The sequence below is a fragment of the Eptatretus burgeri genome, chromosome 5, assembly GCF_056783735.1.
Source record: "Eptatretus burgeri isolate ZD-2024b chromosome 5, Ebu_testis_v1, whole genome shotgun sequence".
Lineage (NCBI taxonomy): Eukaryota > Metazoa > Chordata > Myxini > Myxiniformes > Myxinidae > Eptatretus > Eptatretus burgeri.
Window position 1 is genome coordinate 76,024,522 of NC_140965.1, and position 19,146 is coordinate 76,043,667.

At 41.0% G+C, this 19,146-nt stretch overlaps 1 protein-coding gene across 1 annotated transcript in view; it reads left to right on the forward strand.

The window, feature by feature from the left end:
- The window catches only part of LOC147026728 (scinderin-like), a 67,337-nt gene that overhangs the window by 20,367 nt on the left and 27,824 nt on the right, over window positions 1-19,146 (forward strand). The window contains exons 2-5 of the mRNA XM_085882478.1: window positions 4,888-5,081; window positions 6,581-6,735; window positions 10,572-10,733; window positions 15,635-15,784. Of these exons, the coding sequence (XP_085738604.1) occupies window positions 4,889-5,081; window positions 6,581-6,735; window positions 10,572-10,733; window positions 15,635-15,784 (660 nt within the window). The 5' untranslated portion in view covers window position 4,888. The remainder of the gene's footprint in view (window positions 1-4,887; window positions 5,082-6,580; window positions 6,736-10,571; window positions 10,734-15,634; window positions 15,785-19,146) is intronic.

The following is a 19,146-nucleotide window of genomic DNA, read 5'->3' on the forward strand; positions in this document are numbered from 1 at the left end:
TATCTGCCCCACTACTGACTGACTGACTAACGGACTGATATTAAAGATCAGTACCTTCCGAGTGATGTAGAAAGCTGAAATTTTGCATGCCGATGGGCATCGAAGTCTACACACTGGGAAAAAAAATCACAGAATCATCGCACAATGTCCATAAATGAAAATATGAATAAGTGAAAAAAAAATGAATGCAGGTGAGTGACCCAAGACAATGGGGAAGCAGGGTAATTTTGTGTGCTAACAGATATCGAAGCCGGTACACTTGGTAAAAATCACAGAACCATTGGAAAGCATCCACAAACGAAAATATAAATAAATGAAAATAATAAATGCAGGTGAGTGACCGGAGAAAATGGGGAAGCATGGTAATTTTGTGTGCCGATGGATATCAAAGCTGTTACACTGGGAAAAAAAATCACACAACCATCAGAAAGCATCTGTCAATGAAAATATAAATAAAGGGGGGAAAAAATGAAAATAAATATATGAAAAATCAATTGGAGGGACCCGAGACATTGGGGAAGCATGGTTCGTATGCTTGCTTACACAATTTGTAAGCATACCCCGCAGGTATGTGTGTGTGTGTATCTATACACACACACACACACACACACACACACACACAGTAAACTATATTCTGGGAGGATATCCTCGGGGTATATGCACTCAGCAAATAATCATTGTGCATGCCATCCCTCGGATATACATTCAATCTGGCATCCCGTCTGGCAACATTATTTGCTGGACGTTAAAGATCCCACGGTGTCCCTCATGAAGAGTAGTTGAGCTATCGCTGCTGCCCTTCCAAATTATAATTTCCTGCCCTGACTGACTGCTTGGAAGGCAACGACAAACCGCTCTGCATAACCCTTGCCCCATGAAAATGCTTCTTTCTTATGAACACTTTGTGAAAAGTATGGTACATCTCATATATATATATATATATATATATATATATATATATATATATATATATATATGTATTTATATATATATATATATATATATATATATATATATATATATATATATATATATATATATATATACACATTTAGGGACCCAGGGTCACAGGGGTACTACAAGAGTGGGGTGGGGGGGGTGGTATCCCTAGTTCTGCCTGGACTCACTGGGAATCGCAGGCCATCGCACATGAAAAAAAAACTTTGTGTTGCGGCCAGTCGTAAAATGACCACGAACGCCAAGAGCTTGACCACGTGATTTAGGGTCCTCCGTCTGACAATGTTTACTGAAGAACACGTGATCTCCTTATCGGGGAATCGCGCCCTCGGAAATTATGCTATTATCTTTATTGGATTGTGATCAATGCAGCCGAGCTTTCCATGAGCACAATGCCGGACCGATATGAGAGCCCATTAGTGGGGGAATTATAACCCCTGTCTAATCTACATACAGACATTGCTCGGCCAATGGAAGAAAGGAGAACCAGGGGCAGATTGCAAATATAACAAGAATAATTGATTTACAATGAACGATGAGGGGTACGGGAAGGAGGGAGGGGAACTTAAGGGTTTTAATGGCGTAAAAGGTAAACCAGGACAGGAAAAGGGAAAATGCAATCAAATGAGTGTAATCAAGGTGTGTATTTATAAAAAGGGAAAGCAAATGTACAAGTTGTTGACCTGTGCCTTACCTACCGGCAAACAAAACAGGGTACCCATCAGACTACACACGCGCGCGCGCGCGCCCACACACACACACACACACACACACACACACACACACACACACACACACACACACACACACACACACACACACGGAGACAAATTGGGACTGGTACATACGTCACCGTCACCCTACCCAACTTGGGACTGCTTTCTGAAATGGCCTCGACACTGCTCACCACCATCGAGGGTCCACCAGCTCCGTTGGGAGCACAAACCAATGCATCCAGGACCAGGGAAGAAACGAGTGTGACGACCCAGGCAGCGAGAGAATGAGTGTGTGTCATGACCAGGACCCTGATAGCTCGAGGCAAAAGAAGAAAGAGTGCTGCAACCAGGATCAAGACAGCTCGGGGGCAATGACAGAGGGAGGGAATCAGTGCGCTGAGTGCAGCTTTATAGCCCTGGGGGCAGGTGGGGCCAAAAAGCCACATGTCAGATCCCCAAGGCGGCCTGGGACCAGCCATTGGTGGTTTCCATGCTGCCGCCCGACGGGATATTCAGTCATTTGGTCCTTGCGCTGTCGTCATGAACAGAACACCACACTTAACATGGGGGGAATCCCTTCTACCCTGGGACAAACCCCAAACGTCCAACAGTGTTCATGGTGCAGAGCCAGGGAATGGGGCAATCGTTTCAGGGAGGCCGAGTCGTGTCTTGGTTTGTTGCCAGTCATTTTGGTTGGAGGGGAATAAACGGGGATGAGGGAAATGAAATACAGTACACGGGAAGACGGAAATAAATTACATTCCAGGGTAGATATCCATACAGCCAAACAGACAAACAAAGACTATGCGGCACTGCAAAAAATAAAGGGGAATGAGAGAATTTGGCGCGTGTTCCAGAATCCTGGTGAACGTAGCACACGTTGAACGCCAGGGCAGTGAAACATGTACACCCTGTGATGACGGTTGTCACAGCACACATCATCACACAATGATGTCTCTATTCTCCTGATAACTACTGCACGCTGAGAGGGGGCAATGACTACCCAACCATCCATCCATTGGGACCATACTATGAACAGAGCATCGGTGCTGCCAAGGCAGTCTCCTGGGCTTTTGAGCACAATCCTGGACGGGTCACCACTCCAACATAGGATTCTCAAATGTCTCAATCATCCCAACAAGCTGGTACTCAATTTTGCAACCTCAAAAGGATGACAGACTGAGTCAACCCCACCTGGTATTAATTCAACTGCCAAGGAGAATTTGAACTCAGGATCTTAAGATCCCAAGCCCATCACCCTAAGCATTAAGCTAACACCAGGCATACATTATCCACCCTAACACATTTAATAACATAACCCCTATGAGGAAGGCGCTATTCTTAACATTCATTACAGAGATAACTATTTTAAAAGTCGTGTGTGTGTGTGTGTGTGTGTGTGTGTGTGTGTGTGTGTGTGTGTGTGTGTGTGTGTGTGTGTGTGTGTGTGTGTGTGTGTGTGTGTGTGTGTGTGTGTGTGTGTGTGTGTGTGTGTGTGTGTGTGTGTGTGTGTGTGTGTGTATATATCTTCTTCATTCGGCTGCTCCCGTTAGGGGTCGCCACAGCGGATCATCCGTATGATCCGCATAGTGATTTGGCACATGTTTTACGCCAGATGCCCTTCCTGACGCAACCCTGGTCGCCTCTTACGACACAGGGATATGGTACATCTATTTTAACCGGGGTATACACCGGCCCAGTACACTGGTACTCACTTCGCCGACCTCGGAAGGATGACAGGCTGAGTCAACCCCCTGGTGTATTAATTCAGTGGCCCAACGGGGCTTGAACTCAGGACCTTTTGGATCCTAAGCCACTGCCCTAACCACTGCGCCAACACCAGGCTTACATATATATATATATATATATATATATATATATATATATATACATATATATATTTATGTATGTATGTATGTATATATATATATATATATATATATATATATATATATATATATATATATATATATATATATATATATATATACATACATACATACATAGATATATATATATATATATATATATATATATATATATATATATATATATATACATACATAGATATATATATATACATAGATATATATATACATACATAGATATATATATACATACATAGATATATATATATACATACATAGATATATATATATATATATATATATATATATATATATATATATATATATATATATATATATATATATATATATATATATCTATGTATGTATATATATATCTATGTATGTATATATATATATATATACATACATAGATATATATATATATATATATATATATATATATATATATATATATACATACATAGATATATATATATATATATATAGATATATATATATATATATATATATATATATATATATATATATATATATATATATATATATATATATATATACATACATAGATATATATATATATATATATATATAGATATATAGATATATATATATATATATATATATATATATAGATATATATATATATATATATATATATATATATATATATATATATATATATATATATATATATATATATATATATATATATATATATATATATATATATATATATATATATATATATATATATATATATATATATATATATATACATAGATATATATATATATATATATATATATATATATATATATATATATATATATATATATATATATATATATATATATATATATATATATCCGTGTTCAGCAGAGCACCGAGTTATCTCCGATACCCTGAAGAAGTTCAAAATTACTTGCCAAACACTCCAAGTCACACTCAGCAAGTGTGGCAAGTACGCCAATACCCTCAATGTGAGTTGGGAGGGCCTTTTGCCTGTTGTGGACTGAAAAAAAGCTGATGATGATGATCATTATCATGATATATATTTTGTGTAGGACAAGGGTGTCTAGATAATATATGTTGTTTTTTCCATGAATTGCAATGATAAGTAGTCGACAGAGAAATCAAATTAATATTTTACACAAAGATCACCAACATCATATTAACATGTTTTCATATATGAATAATGAAGAATCCAACAACAGCTGTTATTCATTGTTTGAAAAGATCCTGAGAATACTTTAGGGGTAGATATATATCCTTACTATTTTGCTCTCCTCTCATTTTACGTACCCTTTTTTTTCCTCTTTCTCTTTCTCTTTCTCTCCCCACAGCATGCCAGAACATCCAGCTTTTAAGAATGCAGGCCAGAATAGTGGCCTGGAGGTCTGGCGCATTGAGAGCATGAAGCCAGTCGCCGTGCCTCAAGAACAACAAGGCACTTTCTTCACAGGAGATGCGTACATTTTGTTGCACACAATAGCAATCGGAGGGAAAGCCAAGAAGTACAACCTGCATTTTTGGCTCGGTATGTACTACAACACAAATTTACTGGTAAAATCAAAGAAAATCTAACGACACGTCGACTACATCGTCCACTGATAATTCGCATGGAACAATAAATTGTGAGAAGGTGTGATGGTATGGTGCAGAGGTCGCACGCTTATCAGTGTCTTCAGAAAGTATTCACACCGCTCGACTTTTGTCACATTTTGTTGTGTTACAGCCTGAATTTAAAGTTGAATAAACTTGAATTTTTTTGTCACAGATCCACACAAAATACCCCATAATGATCAAATAAAAACATGTTCTTAGAAATTTTCTACGAATTAATTAAATCTGAAAATCTGAAAATCTGAAATGTGTTGCGTCAATAAGTATTCAAGCCCTTTGCTCTGACGCTCCAAGTTGAGCTCAGATGCATCCAATTTCCTTTGATCATCCTTGAGATGTCTCTACAACTTAATTGGAGTTCACCTGTGGCCAATTAAATTGATTGGACATAATTTAGAAGGAAACACACTTTTCTCTATAAGGTCCCACAGTTGACGGTGCATGTGACGGTCAGGGAGGTGACCAAGAACCCAATGACCACTCTGACAGAACTATAGAGTTCCTTGGTTAAGATGGGAGAACCTGCCGGAAGGACAACAATCTCCGCAGCACTTCACAAATCGAGGCTTTATGGGAGAGTGGCCAGACGGAAGCCACTCCTGAGAAATAGGCACATGACAGCACACCTGGAGTTTGCAAAAATGCATGTGAAAGACTATGAAACCATGAGGTGAAATATTCTGTGGTCTGATGAGATGAAAATTGAACTCTTTGGCCTGAATGAAAAACGCTACGTCTGGTGGAAACTGAGCACCGCTCATCACCCATCTAACACCATCTTTACCGTGAAGCATGGTGGTGGCAGCATCATGCTATGGAAATGCTTTTCAGCTGCAAGGACTAGGAGACTTGTAGAGATAGAGGGAACAATGAATGAAGCCAAATACAGGTAAATCCTCAAGGAGAACCTGCTTCAGAGTGCAAAAGACCTCAGACTGCAGTGAAGATTTACGTTCCAACAGGACAATGACCCCAGGCAAACAGCCAAAGCAACACTGGAATGACTTCAGAACAAGAATGTGAAGTCCTCGAGTGGCCCAGCCAAAACCCCAGACTTGAATCCCATTGAGAATCTGTGGAAAGACTTCAACATTTTTGCAAAGAATTGACCCAAGGGGTTGAATACTGATTGACACAAGTGATTTCAGTTTTTAATTTTTAATTAATTTGTAAAAATTTCTAAAAAAAAAACACGTTTTCACTTTGTCATTATGGGGAAGTGGATGTCATTATGTATATCTATGGCAAAAAATTATGTTTAATGCATTTTAAATTCAGGCTGTAACACAACAAAATGTGACAAAAGTCTGTAGGTGTGATTACTTTCTGAAGGCACTGCGTGCGTGAGCTGTCTCGTTTGAGTTCAATCCGCACCCCATGTATAAACTATCTGATTGGTGCTCCACGTTGCAGGACCTGAATGCTCTCAGGATGAGTCGACTTCAGCAGCAATACTGACCACGCAGCTTGATGACCAGCTGGGAGGGAGGCCTGTGCAATTTCGTGAGTTACAAGGTTATGAATCTGTGAACTTCATGAGCCTCTTCAAGGGAGGTGTGCAGTACAAGGTGCGTGACCCACGATCAGTTGTAGTTGTAGATGTCCTAGAATCATAGATATCAAGAATTATTTGACATGGTCATGATCAAGATCATTATAATTGATGTAAGCAGTCTCTTCACGACATGCATCATCGTGTGAAATGAAATTATTTAAATTTCAATGAACTATTATTTGTTTTAGACACTTCAACAGCACTTGAGGGTTTCATTCGTTTGATCTTTGCAGTATGTTTCGCAAGCATTCCCTGGTTTTCATAATACAGCAAGCACTAACTTGGTTATATTTTTTACATAATCCAATAATAAGGTTTTCTTTTATCACTAGTGTTATGAAATCATCACTCATTCAATAAGGGCATGGAAAATTGTCATGAGCTGCTCTCTCGGGGATTTCGTATTAGTGCTGGTGTTGGAAGGAAAGGTTATTTTTAATGGCACGGTCAGTTTTCCCCGTTCATTTACATCACACAGTGAATTATTTATCCATTGGAGTAATGTTAAAAGCAATAGTAATTAATGGTGAACACTCTGTACCCAGCAAGCAAAATTGACACTTAAAGGGTTGTATGGTAGCCATATTGGCACTGGTACCCTCTCGCTGCACCAACACTGGAGGGATGGAATGATGCTCCTTGAACTGGTCCACCCACCTGATACTTACCAAGAATGGGTGATGTTGCCAACATTGAAAAAAAATCAGGAAGGCTGTGATAAGTCTTGACGGCTTTGGTCCGCAGCATTGTTCAAGAGACGGGAAATTTTCCTTCTGTAGATGATGGAACCAAAGTAGCAGAGCATCCTCCATCTTCTCATATCTACCGAGCCTAAAGCTGCTCCTTCACATCATAAGTCCTTCTGGCAGCTTGCCTTCCTGCTTCCTCATTCATCACTAACTTGCGTATATCTGGAGACCTTGCATGCTGACCTTTGCTGATCCATTGCCAATGTTCGTCCAACGTCGGTGTTCTGTCTGGATTGTCTTTAGAGCATGCAGTCGTGGAAATCCAGCATCCAAAGCTTCAACTTGCCATGCTTTTACTTCCCATTTACATAATGCATGCAAGGAAAGCAAGAGGTGACCAAAAACATAGCGAGTCTATCGCAGGTGCAGGAGAGGCCAATGCCAAAATGTACCTCAAAGGCAGGTGAATCCAGCCTCAGGGTAAAGCTCGGACGACTTTATAGTCATGGTGGCAAGTGCATGGATGGAAACATTTGTGCGAATATGCCCAATAAATAACACTGGGATCTACTGTATTCGGCCAAACACCCTCGCTCTTCTCAAATGATTGCACGATACAAACTGAAAGAATCTCCTGCAAAATAATCGCCTGCCATGCCTAACTGAGTGAACGAATCCCCTGTGTTAACATACAAGGACAAAGTGGATGACGGAATGTAGATCGCATGACATTAGGGAAACTTGGAGTCCATGAAAACCGAATAGACAAATGTGGATTTAATTCAGCACCATATTGAGACTTCATCAACATACAGCTGCCGGAGGAGTGCTCAATCGCAACACCGCAACATGGATAAAGCCAAGTGTGATACAAAGGACAGTTGGGTGGAGAGAAGTGATCACATGTGATAAACAGCATGGGAAGACACGAGGGCTGTAAGTCATACTTGGCGAATCGTCATTCAGTGGAATGTTGAAAGCTATGTAGTTTTATGTGTTTTATTTTTAAAACATTCCCATCAAATTGTCGCCTTAAGCACCCTAAATACAGTACTTGTAAGTGGAGGTTGTGGGAAAGTTGAAGGGAACTGGAGAAGTGCACAATGACACATTTGTAACCAGGCAGAGAATTTGGTTTGGAATAAAATCTGCATGTGCTGCTTCGAAGCAAAGCTTCCCGAATTTAAGCCGAGTGATGAACCATATGCTAGGATGAAGAAGACATGTCATCGCAAAAGTAAACCGGAAGCTTTTTGAGTAATGGGGGAAAAAATGTGCTCCAAACTAGTTCACCTACTTTATTACCATTGCGCAAGTACATACTTGATTCACTTGCAACTCCTTTTGGTGCCAACACAGCTCCACCGATAATGGTGAATGTCTGCCAAAACTGCTTAAGCACATGTAGCTTTTGGCATCATTAATTGTACACAAGTCTGTGTACTGAGTTTTCATATAATTGTTCATTTATGTTGATATATATTTATATATATGTTCATATATTGTACTCGAGGAGGAGGTGAAAACCAAAAACATACATAATGTACAGGGTGTTCCCAAAAAGACGTGGAGAATTTTGGTTGTTAATATATTTAGAACCATGAAGACACAATGATACACTTTGGGTTATATGATACAGAAACTCAGAAGGTTTTGTGCACATCATCAATACACTTCAATATGAGCTCCGTTTGTCGTGTGCAGGACATCGAGGCGGGATACCAGTTCTTGCCATGTTTGGCTCAGCATGTTTATGTTTTTCTTTGCGGAGGATACTGTGACCTAAACAATTTTATATGAACATGTTGGAAGGATTCTCCTTCCCACAGATTGAAGACGTGCAACCCGATATCATTTTTCAACAGGATGGTGGGCCCCCTCATTGGGCCTTCGTCGTTCGAGCCGTCCCGAATGAAAAATTTCCAGGTCGCTGGATTGGCCGAGATTGCCCCCCCCCACCTGGAGGTGGCGCAACATGACAAACATTTTGATAGATAATTTGCGCCCCCCCCCCCCAACCGCTCAAGACCACCAGCAAAGATGAAAAACCCCGATACATTAATTGTGGTCATGTTGATCCTCTGTAGCAAGTCTGGATGTAATTGGCCCAGAACTGTAGGAGTAGCGTGACAAACAAATGAACAAGCACACGAACACCGGTCCGTGAATTATAGTAAGGATCCCAAGAGAGCAGATTTGGTTTTGGATATTATTGTGAAATTTAGTGTTGGAGAAATATTTTGAGGTGGCTACTTGCTTGTGTAATTAGCACTATCTGTAGGTGGTGAGAGTGGTGATATGTTGATACAGCACAGGCATGGTGGGGCTCATTTGGAAAGTTCCTTGTAATCTTTTGTACTAATAAATACTAGGTGAATGCACCTGGCGCTGCCCAGGTTCTTTTTGAATGAATTTAATCTTCTATACATATGTCTGACGCGAGCACAGTATCAGTTCCCTATTGGGCCATAGCAGTCATAGGCTAAGGGGGTTGGTGAGGGGGAAACACACCCATCCCCCCCCCCCCCCGGCCGAGGGGCCTTGCCACATCGCCCATAACCTTCCCGGGGCCCATCCCGACATTTTTCGTTTCAGTGGTTAGCTCCTATCTTTCACCTTTCAGGAGATTAGTGTGTGCAGACAAACAAACAAACAAACAGACAAACAAAAACTTAAAATTATATGTTGGATATATTGTATATGGCGTTGGCCCCATGTCAATCGGCTGAACTTGAAAAATTAACATTACGAAATCAAGTGTGACGTCATAATTCGGAAACCGGAAGTCGGAAGTACAATTCTTTTACATCGGGACACTCCCGGGTACATGTTCTGTCAGCATGTGAAGTTTGGTGAGGATCAGTCTAGTACTTTTCGCGTGCATAGGTCACAGACAAACAGACACACTTTCAACTAATATATATATATATATATATATATATATATATATATATATATATATATATATATATATATATATATATATATATATATATATATATATATATATATATATACAGATAACTTCATCAGTAATGTATTAGTAATGTTTGTCAAACTTCTGCTCATATAATCTATCGTCTTGTATGCACATGCTTCATTTCAACATGAAACTGATGAATGTTTCCTCCTTCGGACCTTTATACTGGGTGCTTTTCAGATGGGTGGCGTCAAGTCTGGCTTTCGACATGTCCAGACAAACACAACAGATGTTAAGCGCTTGCTGCATGTCAAAGGTCGGCGGAATGTGCGAGCATATGAGGTTCCATTCTCATGGTCCAGCTTCAACCAGGGAGACTGTTTCATCATCGACCTTGGAAAAGTGAGTTGAAGATCAGAGAATCAGAGATGAGTAAAAAAAAAAAACAGGAGGATGCAGGTAGATAGCATTTAATGGGAAAAAAATTTCTGCTTGAATCAAAATGAAAACCTTCATTTAAAAATTAGAAACATTGGATCTGATCATTAGAGACTGCTTCACTTCAAATCCTTGTATGAAACAAAAAGTCACAACCAAGCAGTGATTTTGCCTGGTGTTGGCTTAGTGGTTAGGGTGGTGGGCTTTGGATCCTAGGGTCCTGAGTTCAAATCCTGCTCAGCTGTTGAATTGATACCAGGTGGGGTTAAATTGACCTGCCATGAGGAAATTCCTTAAAAGTCATCAGCAATGCTTTAACAAATCTGTGTTTAAAGTGCATCAAAAAATTTAGGAAAGAATATCTGGGTGCTCTATTTATAATGTGGTTCAATTTGATCCACACTTTTGTTAATAATAACTCGTTTGTCTTGAAGGATAAACTCACCAGTGCAGGCACTCAACACGAATATCTTCTTCACCTACCCTGTATATCCTCTCCACTTCTGTCCCTTTTCCCATCATCATTCCTGGTTGACTCCCAAAAACCTTTACCCATATCCCATTGGGTTCATACAGCTTTGTTTTTCACTGGCTTATCAATAGCCCTTCTCTTCCCATACTTCTTCAGCACCTCAGCTCCTACGTCATTGTGCCCACCCCCCTTTCCTTAGTTTGGACCTCCAACATTACATGACTCCATTATAACATCGGAGATCTCTCTTTACAGGTTGCTCTCGCTGCTTTGGACATTGTGTGCTCAACAGAATTGTTCCTTTCATAGGATGTAGCAGACTTTTCTGTCTTTCCTCTTCTTAATGCCATAATATCTGATCATCAGCTTAGATTGGATCCCATCACTCAAAAACTTTTGAGATGTAACTGTTTCTTATTCAACAATAGCGGTGTTATCTCGACATATCAAGAGACTTAAACACAGCCTGGAAACCTACTTTGCTTCCCAAGCTGTCTGCCGATGGAATCCAAGCTTGTATTCATTCCTGTCTCACAAACTACCTTCATGTGCATAGACAGCATGTAGTTCTCCATCATATCCTTTCATTTTCTCTCACACGGAGGCTGGAGTGCCCCATTGTTATGTTTCAGGCTCATGTTCCTGTATTTATTTATTTTTTAAGGAAGAAGAAGAAGAAGGCACTTCAAACTAAAAATTAAACTCGATCTACTCCATTAATTTGAACAAAAAGCAAGAGCAGACCCTTTCTCAGGTGACATTTCACCCGCTTCACAGCAGGCTTCCTCAGGCCAATAAACCCTGAGCCTCATCGTGTCCGGTTTTTATTTCCGACGTGACGGCTCATTTCCAGTCACATGCCAGTTTCCTGTAAACTGAAGTCTTTAGGTAGCCGTCAGGCTTCCAGTGAACCTCCACATCCAAAAAGACCAATTTTCTCCACATCCAAAATGGACAGTTTGGGCAACTTGGCCAGGTATTCCACAGCATTAGCTTCACAATTGAAATGGAAAAAGAGAGCAAGTTAGCCTTTTTGGATGTGGAGGTTCACCGTAAGCCTGATGGCTACCTAAAGACTTCGGTTTACAGGAAACCAACCCACACCAGCAGGTTACTGGATTTTAATTCCTGCAACCCAATGTCCTACAAACACAGTGTAGCACGGACCTTGGCAGCTCAGGCATGGATGGTGTCATCTTCGAAAGTCGAAGCAATTAAAAAAAAACATCAGATAAGTTAGAGGAGTCCTGCTCAAAAAATTGCCAGAGCAAGAGGATACTCCCTACCCTGAAAGAACCAAAATGGATAGAACAGCAGGAGCCAGACACACTTTAGCACTGTATACACTGCTGGACCACCTGGGCCTTTCCGAAAGGATTGGCAAGTTAGTACGTAGTGCACAGACAGGTGTAGCCATCAGGCCTCGATGCACCATCCGTAATATCATTTCAAAACTAAAGGACACAAAAAGGATTTGGCTGTTTTAACCTTTCAGTGGAAGCAAAACATCTTCCTTGATGCTCTTCTTTTCATTTTCATGACTACATGGAAGTGGTTTATGGACCTTAATCTGGTAAATATGGTAGATAAGGCAAAACCCTTTGTCAGAGCAAAAGAGGGGTTAACGGCTGAAACAGTAGCTTCTCCATGCTTCTGACTGTGGTTAGCACAGCTCAATCAACATCCTGTTGATTTCATCCATTGTTTAGCAGGAGATGAGCTGACATGATGGATAAAGCAGTGAATAAGTAACGGTCGGTTGAGCATGGAAGGAGGGGATTGGGAATGTGATCTTTTAAGTTCAGACAATGTGCTCTATGGATGAGATTCAGAGATTCTTGTTCAGAGATTCTTGCTCTATGGAAGCGAGACTTGGACTCTGACCAAGGATCTGAGACGGAGACTTAATTCCTTTGGTACCAGGTCTCTTCAGAGAATCCTTGGCTATCGCTGGTCGGATTTTGTGTCCAACGAGCGGTTGCTGAGAGAGACTCGGATGAGATTTGTTACCTGCATGGTCCGTGAGCGTCAGTTGCGGCTGTATGGACATGTGGCTCGTTTTCCTAACTCTGATCCTGCTCACCAGATTCTCTCTGCGAGGGAGTCTCGTGAGTGGAGGAGGCCAATGGGCCGACCACGTACCTCATGGTTGCAACAGGTTGACCTGCATCTCAAGGAGATGGGGATGGGCCTGGCATCTGCCTGGGGGATGGCCAGACGGAGGCTCCTGGAGTACCGGCGGAAAGTGGACGCAGTGACGCGCTGTTCTGGCACATGCTCCCATACCTGACCTGAATGTGAAGGCACTCTGCTGTGTCTATAGTAGAGTACATGATGACTCCACCCTTTATAAGTAAAGGAACAGATGAGGGGTATATGCTGTTGATAGACTTGATAAGTCGCCACTGGGCTTTGGAGAATCGTTGAAAAGCTTGAGAGATCAGAGCTCAAGTGGGCATGATATTGAGCTCTTGTTCTTCTGAAGATGGACACAGCCTGGGGTTGTGAGGCTTGTGGAGTGAAAACAGATGTCCATCAGTTGGATTTACTTTACAAGTGGAGAAAGTGAACTGCCTTTTGCCAAATGGCTCACTGCATGTATCATCGGTATACCAGCATCAGGTAGCTAAAGGTTTGAAGATATGAACTGATAGAGAGGGAGATAAGTTGTTTGAAGCAGAAAATGTGATGTATAAGTTGATGAAAGAGACAGCAGACTGTAGGCCAGACCAATCTGCTTCGTCGAATTACCAGACCCGGTAGAACCCTCTTGTTTGTTCCCCCAAAACAGTCGGTGAGACGAGCACTTTCAGAAGGACATTAATAACTGTGGAAATTAGAAGAGCTGAGAAGGAACAGGAGAGTTTTAGGGTAAGTTAATTAAATTCAGTCCATCATGAAAGGCATTTGGAAAATTTAGGGAGGAAAACCAATGGATTGAGTTTGACCTTAGCCTCGTGTTGGCTTAGTGGTTCAGGTGGCTGGCTTGGGATCTTATGTTCCTGAGTTTGAGCCCTGTTGACCACTGAATTAACACCAGGTGGAGTTAACTCAGCCTGTCGTCCTTCCGAGGTCGGTGAAATGAATACCAGTGTACTGGTTTAGGGGCACAGCACCAGCGGCATAGTCATGCCCCAACAAAATGATAGCTATCCGGCAACCAAGCTGCTATACGCAAAAAGAAGAAGTTTGACATATATATATATATATATATATATATATATATATATATATATATATATATATATAAATATATATATATATATATATATATATATATATATATATATATATATATATATATATATATATATATATATATATGAGTATTCATTATATTGAGCATAGTCGGTGATTGCACATCATTACCCTTGCTAAATTCACTGCTTGCAGTTAACTGTATAATTAGTATTGTCTTGTTAGGAGTGTTGCAGTGTATCGTAGGTGGCAATGATCTGATGTGGAAAAGGCCTTATCCTCAAAGGAGGTTGGAAGTGATGACATCACACTCATGTTCCATGTCATGATTTCTTGTGACTGCATTGCATGATGAACTCAAAATGGTCTTTGATGGGTCGAACATTTTTGGTTGCAAAACTTTGGTTAAAAAACACTATAGCTAAACAGAAGTGTTCTAATAGATTTGAAACCAAAAAAACATTATTTGGCTTTATGAGTGATTGTGCTTTCACATACATTTTATTCATACCATATGTAATAATGAAGTTGCAATCCTTTAAACATTTGGAAACAATTGAACATACGAGGGTTGGTACGAAAGTAATGCCTCTTATTTTTCAGTTTGTAACCAAAGTGTCGTAGGAAAGCTAATGCAAGATCACAATGAAAGGTTTGTATCTCCCACCAATTTTAAGTTGAGCGGCACCATCATTGGTTACGTGACATCACGCCGCTCTTTCAAAGTGACTGCCGTGCTGGATGTATGTACAAAGCAGAGAACAGTTATTGAAATTCTTACTGTGGAAGAGGTCCCTCCAGTGGATATTCAGTTATTTAAACAATGGGTATGGTGACTCTACCGTTGATGTGAGCACCGTTAGATGTTGGGTAAAGCATTTCAACAGCGAGGAAACCGATATTGACGACAAGCCTCAAAGTGGTCGTCCAGCAACCGCAGTGACACCAGAAAACAAGAGTTGGATTGATGCACTCATTAGAGTGCATTGCAGTTGATGGAGACGATGTATAAAAATAACCTGATATTTGTCACATATACATGCATAATCCCTGTAATTTTCATTGTAATTGTATTTAGTGAGAAATAAAATAAGAGGCATTACTTTCATACCAAGCCTCGTATCGAAACCGAAGCAAAATGAAATGAAAACTGACACTACGTAAAATTACCTTTGTTGTCTCTTCGAATACAAAGAAAATCCACGTGTGGTGTGGTTCTGAATGCAACCGCTATGAGCGCACCCAAGCATCTGCAGTAGCCCGCAGAATTCGGGACAATGAAAGAAATGGCCGGGCCCAGGTGGAAATTCTGGAAAATGGAGAGGAAACAAAGGAAATGACTGAAGTAAGTATTGTGCTTGCTGTGTTCGAAGTTATCTGTAAATGTGAATGCAATTCAAGTCTAAGCCTCACTCCATCCTTTTAAATTCTGAGCATCAATCAAGGAAGCAGCACACACCATTTTAAAAGTCTTTGGTAGGACTTGGCCAGTGCTCGAACTGCTGACCTCCCAGAGTCAGAGCGGACACGAACCATTATTCCACTAAGTCTGGCACATTAATCTCTCTCATAAGCACAGACAGTAGTTAGGGAAGTTTAGCAAATTGTATTGACCATCTGTGAAAAAATTGCTTACCAAAAAATTTCTTCACTAACGTATTCATCTAGGTATCTACGAACACCTATCAATTAGTGCAAACCCAAATCCTTGTGGAAAATTCTGGGGAGCCAATCAAAGTTCGGGTGCTCAGAGGGCCTGCGCGAAAAAAATTCGGAAAAATTAACTTTTGCCAATATTGACTTGTGGGATGTCTAACTAGGGTTTTTTTTGGGGTGCTGAATTGATTCCAACCATTAGATTTGAGGAAAAATGAATCCCTGGCCGTAAAATATTGATATGATTCATTTTTAGATATCTCAGACTGTGTTTTGCGGTAATTTGGCTCAATTGATTCAGATTGTTCAAATTGTGCTGAAACCAGCATACAACATTTTTGAAACCACTGCTATATTGTTGGTTATATTTGTGCTCATGCTCAGTAGAATTCTCTGCGTTAGCCAAGAGCTTTTAGCTATAAAATTATTGTGTACCGGACTCAATAGAAGTTGAATATATTCAACATAGAGTGGACCTATTAATGTTAAAACACATCACTGTATGTGTGTTCTGTCTGTTTTGTGTCAAAATTTCATGTCCTGTCTGTTGTTTACAAAAAAATGTCTTATTTAAGTCCGGCACATGGACCGACATCACGATAGAAACCACACTCATGCGTGAGGCAAAATCCTCTGGTGGTCTAAACAGAGGCCGCTTTCGGAATGAGTCTTCTCATAAGTCTTGGGTTCAGACTCTGAACCACTTCTCGTTCATTCACCAAGAGCTAGAAAAAAGCATGGTCAAATGTGGGGTCCCTGTCCACACCGATGTTAAAAGAGCCCAAATGAAGAGAGATAACGATGCTGTCAACACCATAGTTGGGTGGTTGGAGGAAGTCAACCCTTTCGATGCCACACGGGACAAGAAGACTCTGGTGTCCTTCTCAACTGGGTTCAGCAGCACTCCGGAAGACCAAGCAGAAGAAGTTGGCAGAGCCATACAGGCTAAGATGGATGGGAAAACTGTTGTGGATGCAATGGTAACCAAACACAAGGTCAAATCACTTGCAAGCCTCAGATCTGGATCCAAAGTCAATGGCAAGAAGCTGGTCATCGACTCACTGAAGCTATTCAACCGCCTCATTGTCATCAGTGAGCATGAAGTCAAGACCAAAGAAGCTCTGCGCTTTGAGTTGACGCCAAAACCGATGTCTCTGTTTGACAAAAATCAAAAGTTGCGAAAGCCAGACAAGGCTGCCCTGGCAAGGTCCCTGAAGGCATGTGTGGCACCTATCGAACAACCCCCCTGCACAAGCCTTGTGGTTGATGGTGGGTGGCTCCTGCACAATGTCAAGTGGGAGGCTAACCTTACTTGGAAGGATGTTGCCGAGAGCTACCTCCAGTTTGTGAAGTCCATGGGGAGCCATCACCTCCGGATAACGGTGGTCTTTGACGGATATGGCAGCTCCACCAAGGACCATGACCATTTGAGACGAACAAAGAATGCATGCTGTGACATTTAGATTCGTCTGGATCTCAAAATCATGATTGCAAGAGAAAAGTTCCTCGATAACAAGAACAACAAAGCCCAGCTCGTTCTGCTCCTTGCTGAGACATTTAGTAGGAATGGAATCAGTGTACAGCAATGCTCCAATGATGCCGACACCTCCATCGTCCGCGCAGCTCCAGATGAGGCAAGAGAGTCCCCTGTCGAGGTGAGGGCTGAGGACACAGACATCCTGTTTATGCTGATTCATCATGTTGCAGACCATCCGATCTTCCTCACGACAGCCAAAGAAACATCTTACGATGTCGGAAAGATTGGGGAGGCCCTCCCAGAGATATCTCATCTTCTTGCACAGCTTCTCTGGCTGCGATACAGTGTCTGCAATTTTTGGGTTTAGTAAACCAACTTTGCTAAGCAAGCTCTGCAAGACTGATGAAGCAGAGAGGGCAATGGACGTGTTTCTGGACATCCGAGCTGAGAAAGGTGATATCATTAAAGCAGGCTGTGATCTTATCATGCTCATGTTCCATGGGAAATCCTCCAAAGACTTGGAAGACTTGAGATTCGACATCTTCAGCAAGCGAGCTGCTACTGGGAGCATAAAACCTGAGAAACTCCCCCCGACAACAGGAGCTGCAGCACAGCACTCTCTCCGAGGTTACTTCCAGACTAGAGACTGGCTGATGCTGCAAAGTCCATCGTTGGATGCACGGGACTATGGATGGCAACTCACCGAGCAAGGATATGCACCAGTCCCTTCTACAGACCCCACTGCACCAGACTACCTCCTGAAGTTTACCAGCTGCAACTGTGCGGGGGACTGCAGCTCACTCAGGTACTGCTGTAAAAAGCAAGGAGTCACGTGTATTTCTGCTTGCGGCATCTGTCATCATAACTCTTGCCTGAACATAAACCAGCTGGATGACAAGAGGAGTGAGGAAGATACTGGGAGCTTGATGAATAAGGTTGTAAAAGCTGACGAAGCAACATTTCCATTGAGCACAGTTCTGTTTAAAATGTCAATAAAATACATTTTATATGATCAAGGAGTGTTTTTATCTCAAAAATAATGGTTGGAATCAATTCAGCACCCCCAAAAAACCCCTAGTTTGACATCACACAAGTCAATATTGGCAAAAGTTAGTTTTCCGATATTTTCTCGCGCAGGCCCTCTGAGCACCCGAACTTTGATTGGCTCCCCAGAATTTTCCACAAGGATTTGGGTTTGCACTAATTGATAGGTGTTAGTAGACACCGAGATGAATACGTTAGTGAAGAAATTTTTTGGTAAGCAATTTTTTTCACAGATGGTCAATACAATTTGCTAAAATTCCCTAACTACAGATACAATACAGGTTAAACTTTTACCTGTTGCAATTTGGTAGTTATTATTTAAATTTTTTTTATTAACTAGCGAAAAATCCGTCCTTATGGGAGGGTTAATTCCACAGGCATTATGGACGGTTTGATTTGTAATACCGGGAATGGTGCTTTGTGATACACATGTGCATAGAGGAAATGAAGGTGCTCCCCCCACCCTGAACTCCCACTACTTTGAATTTTTTTTTACCCCCATAAACACATAAGCTCTCATGCACACCCTG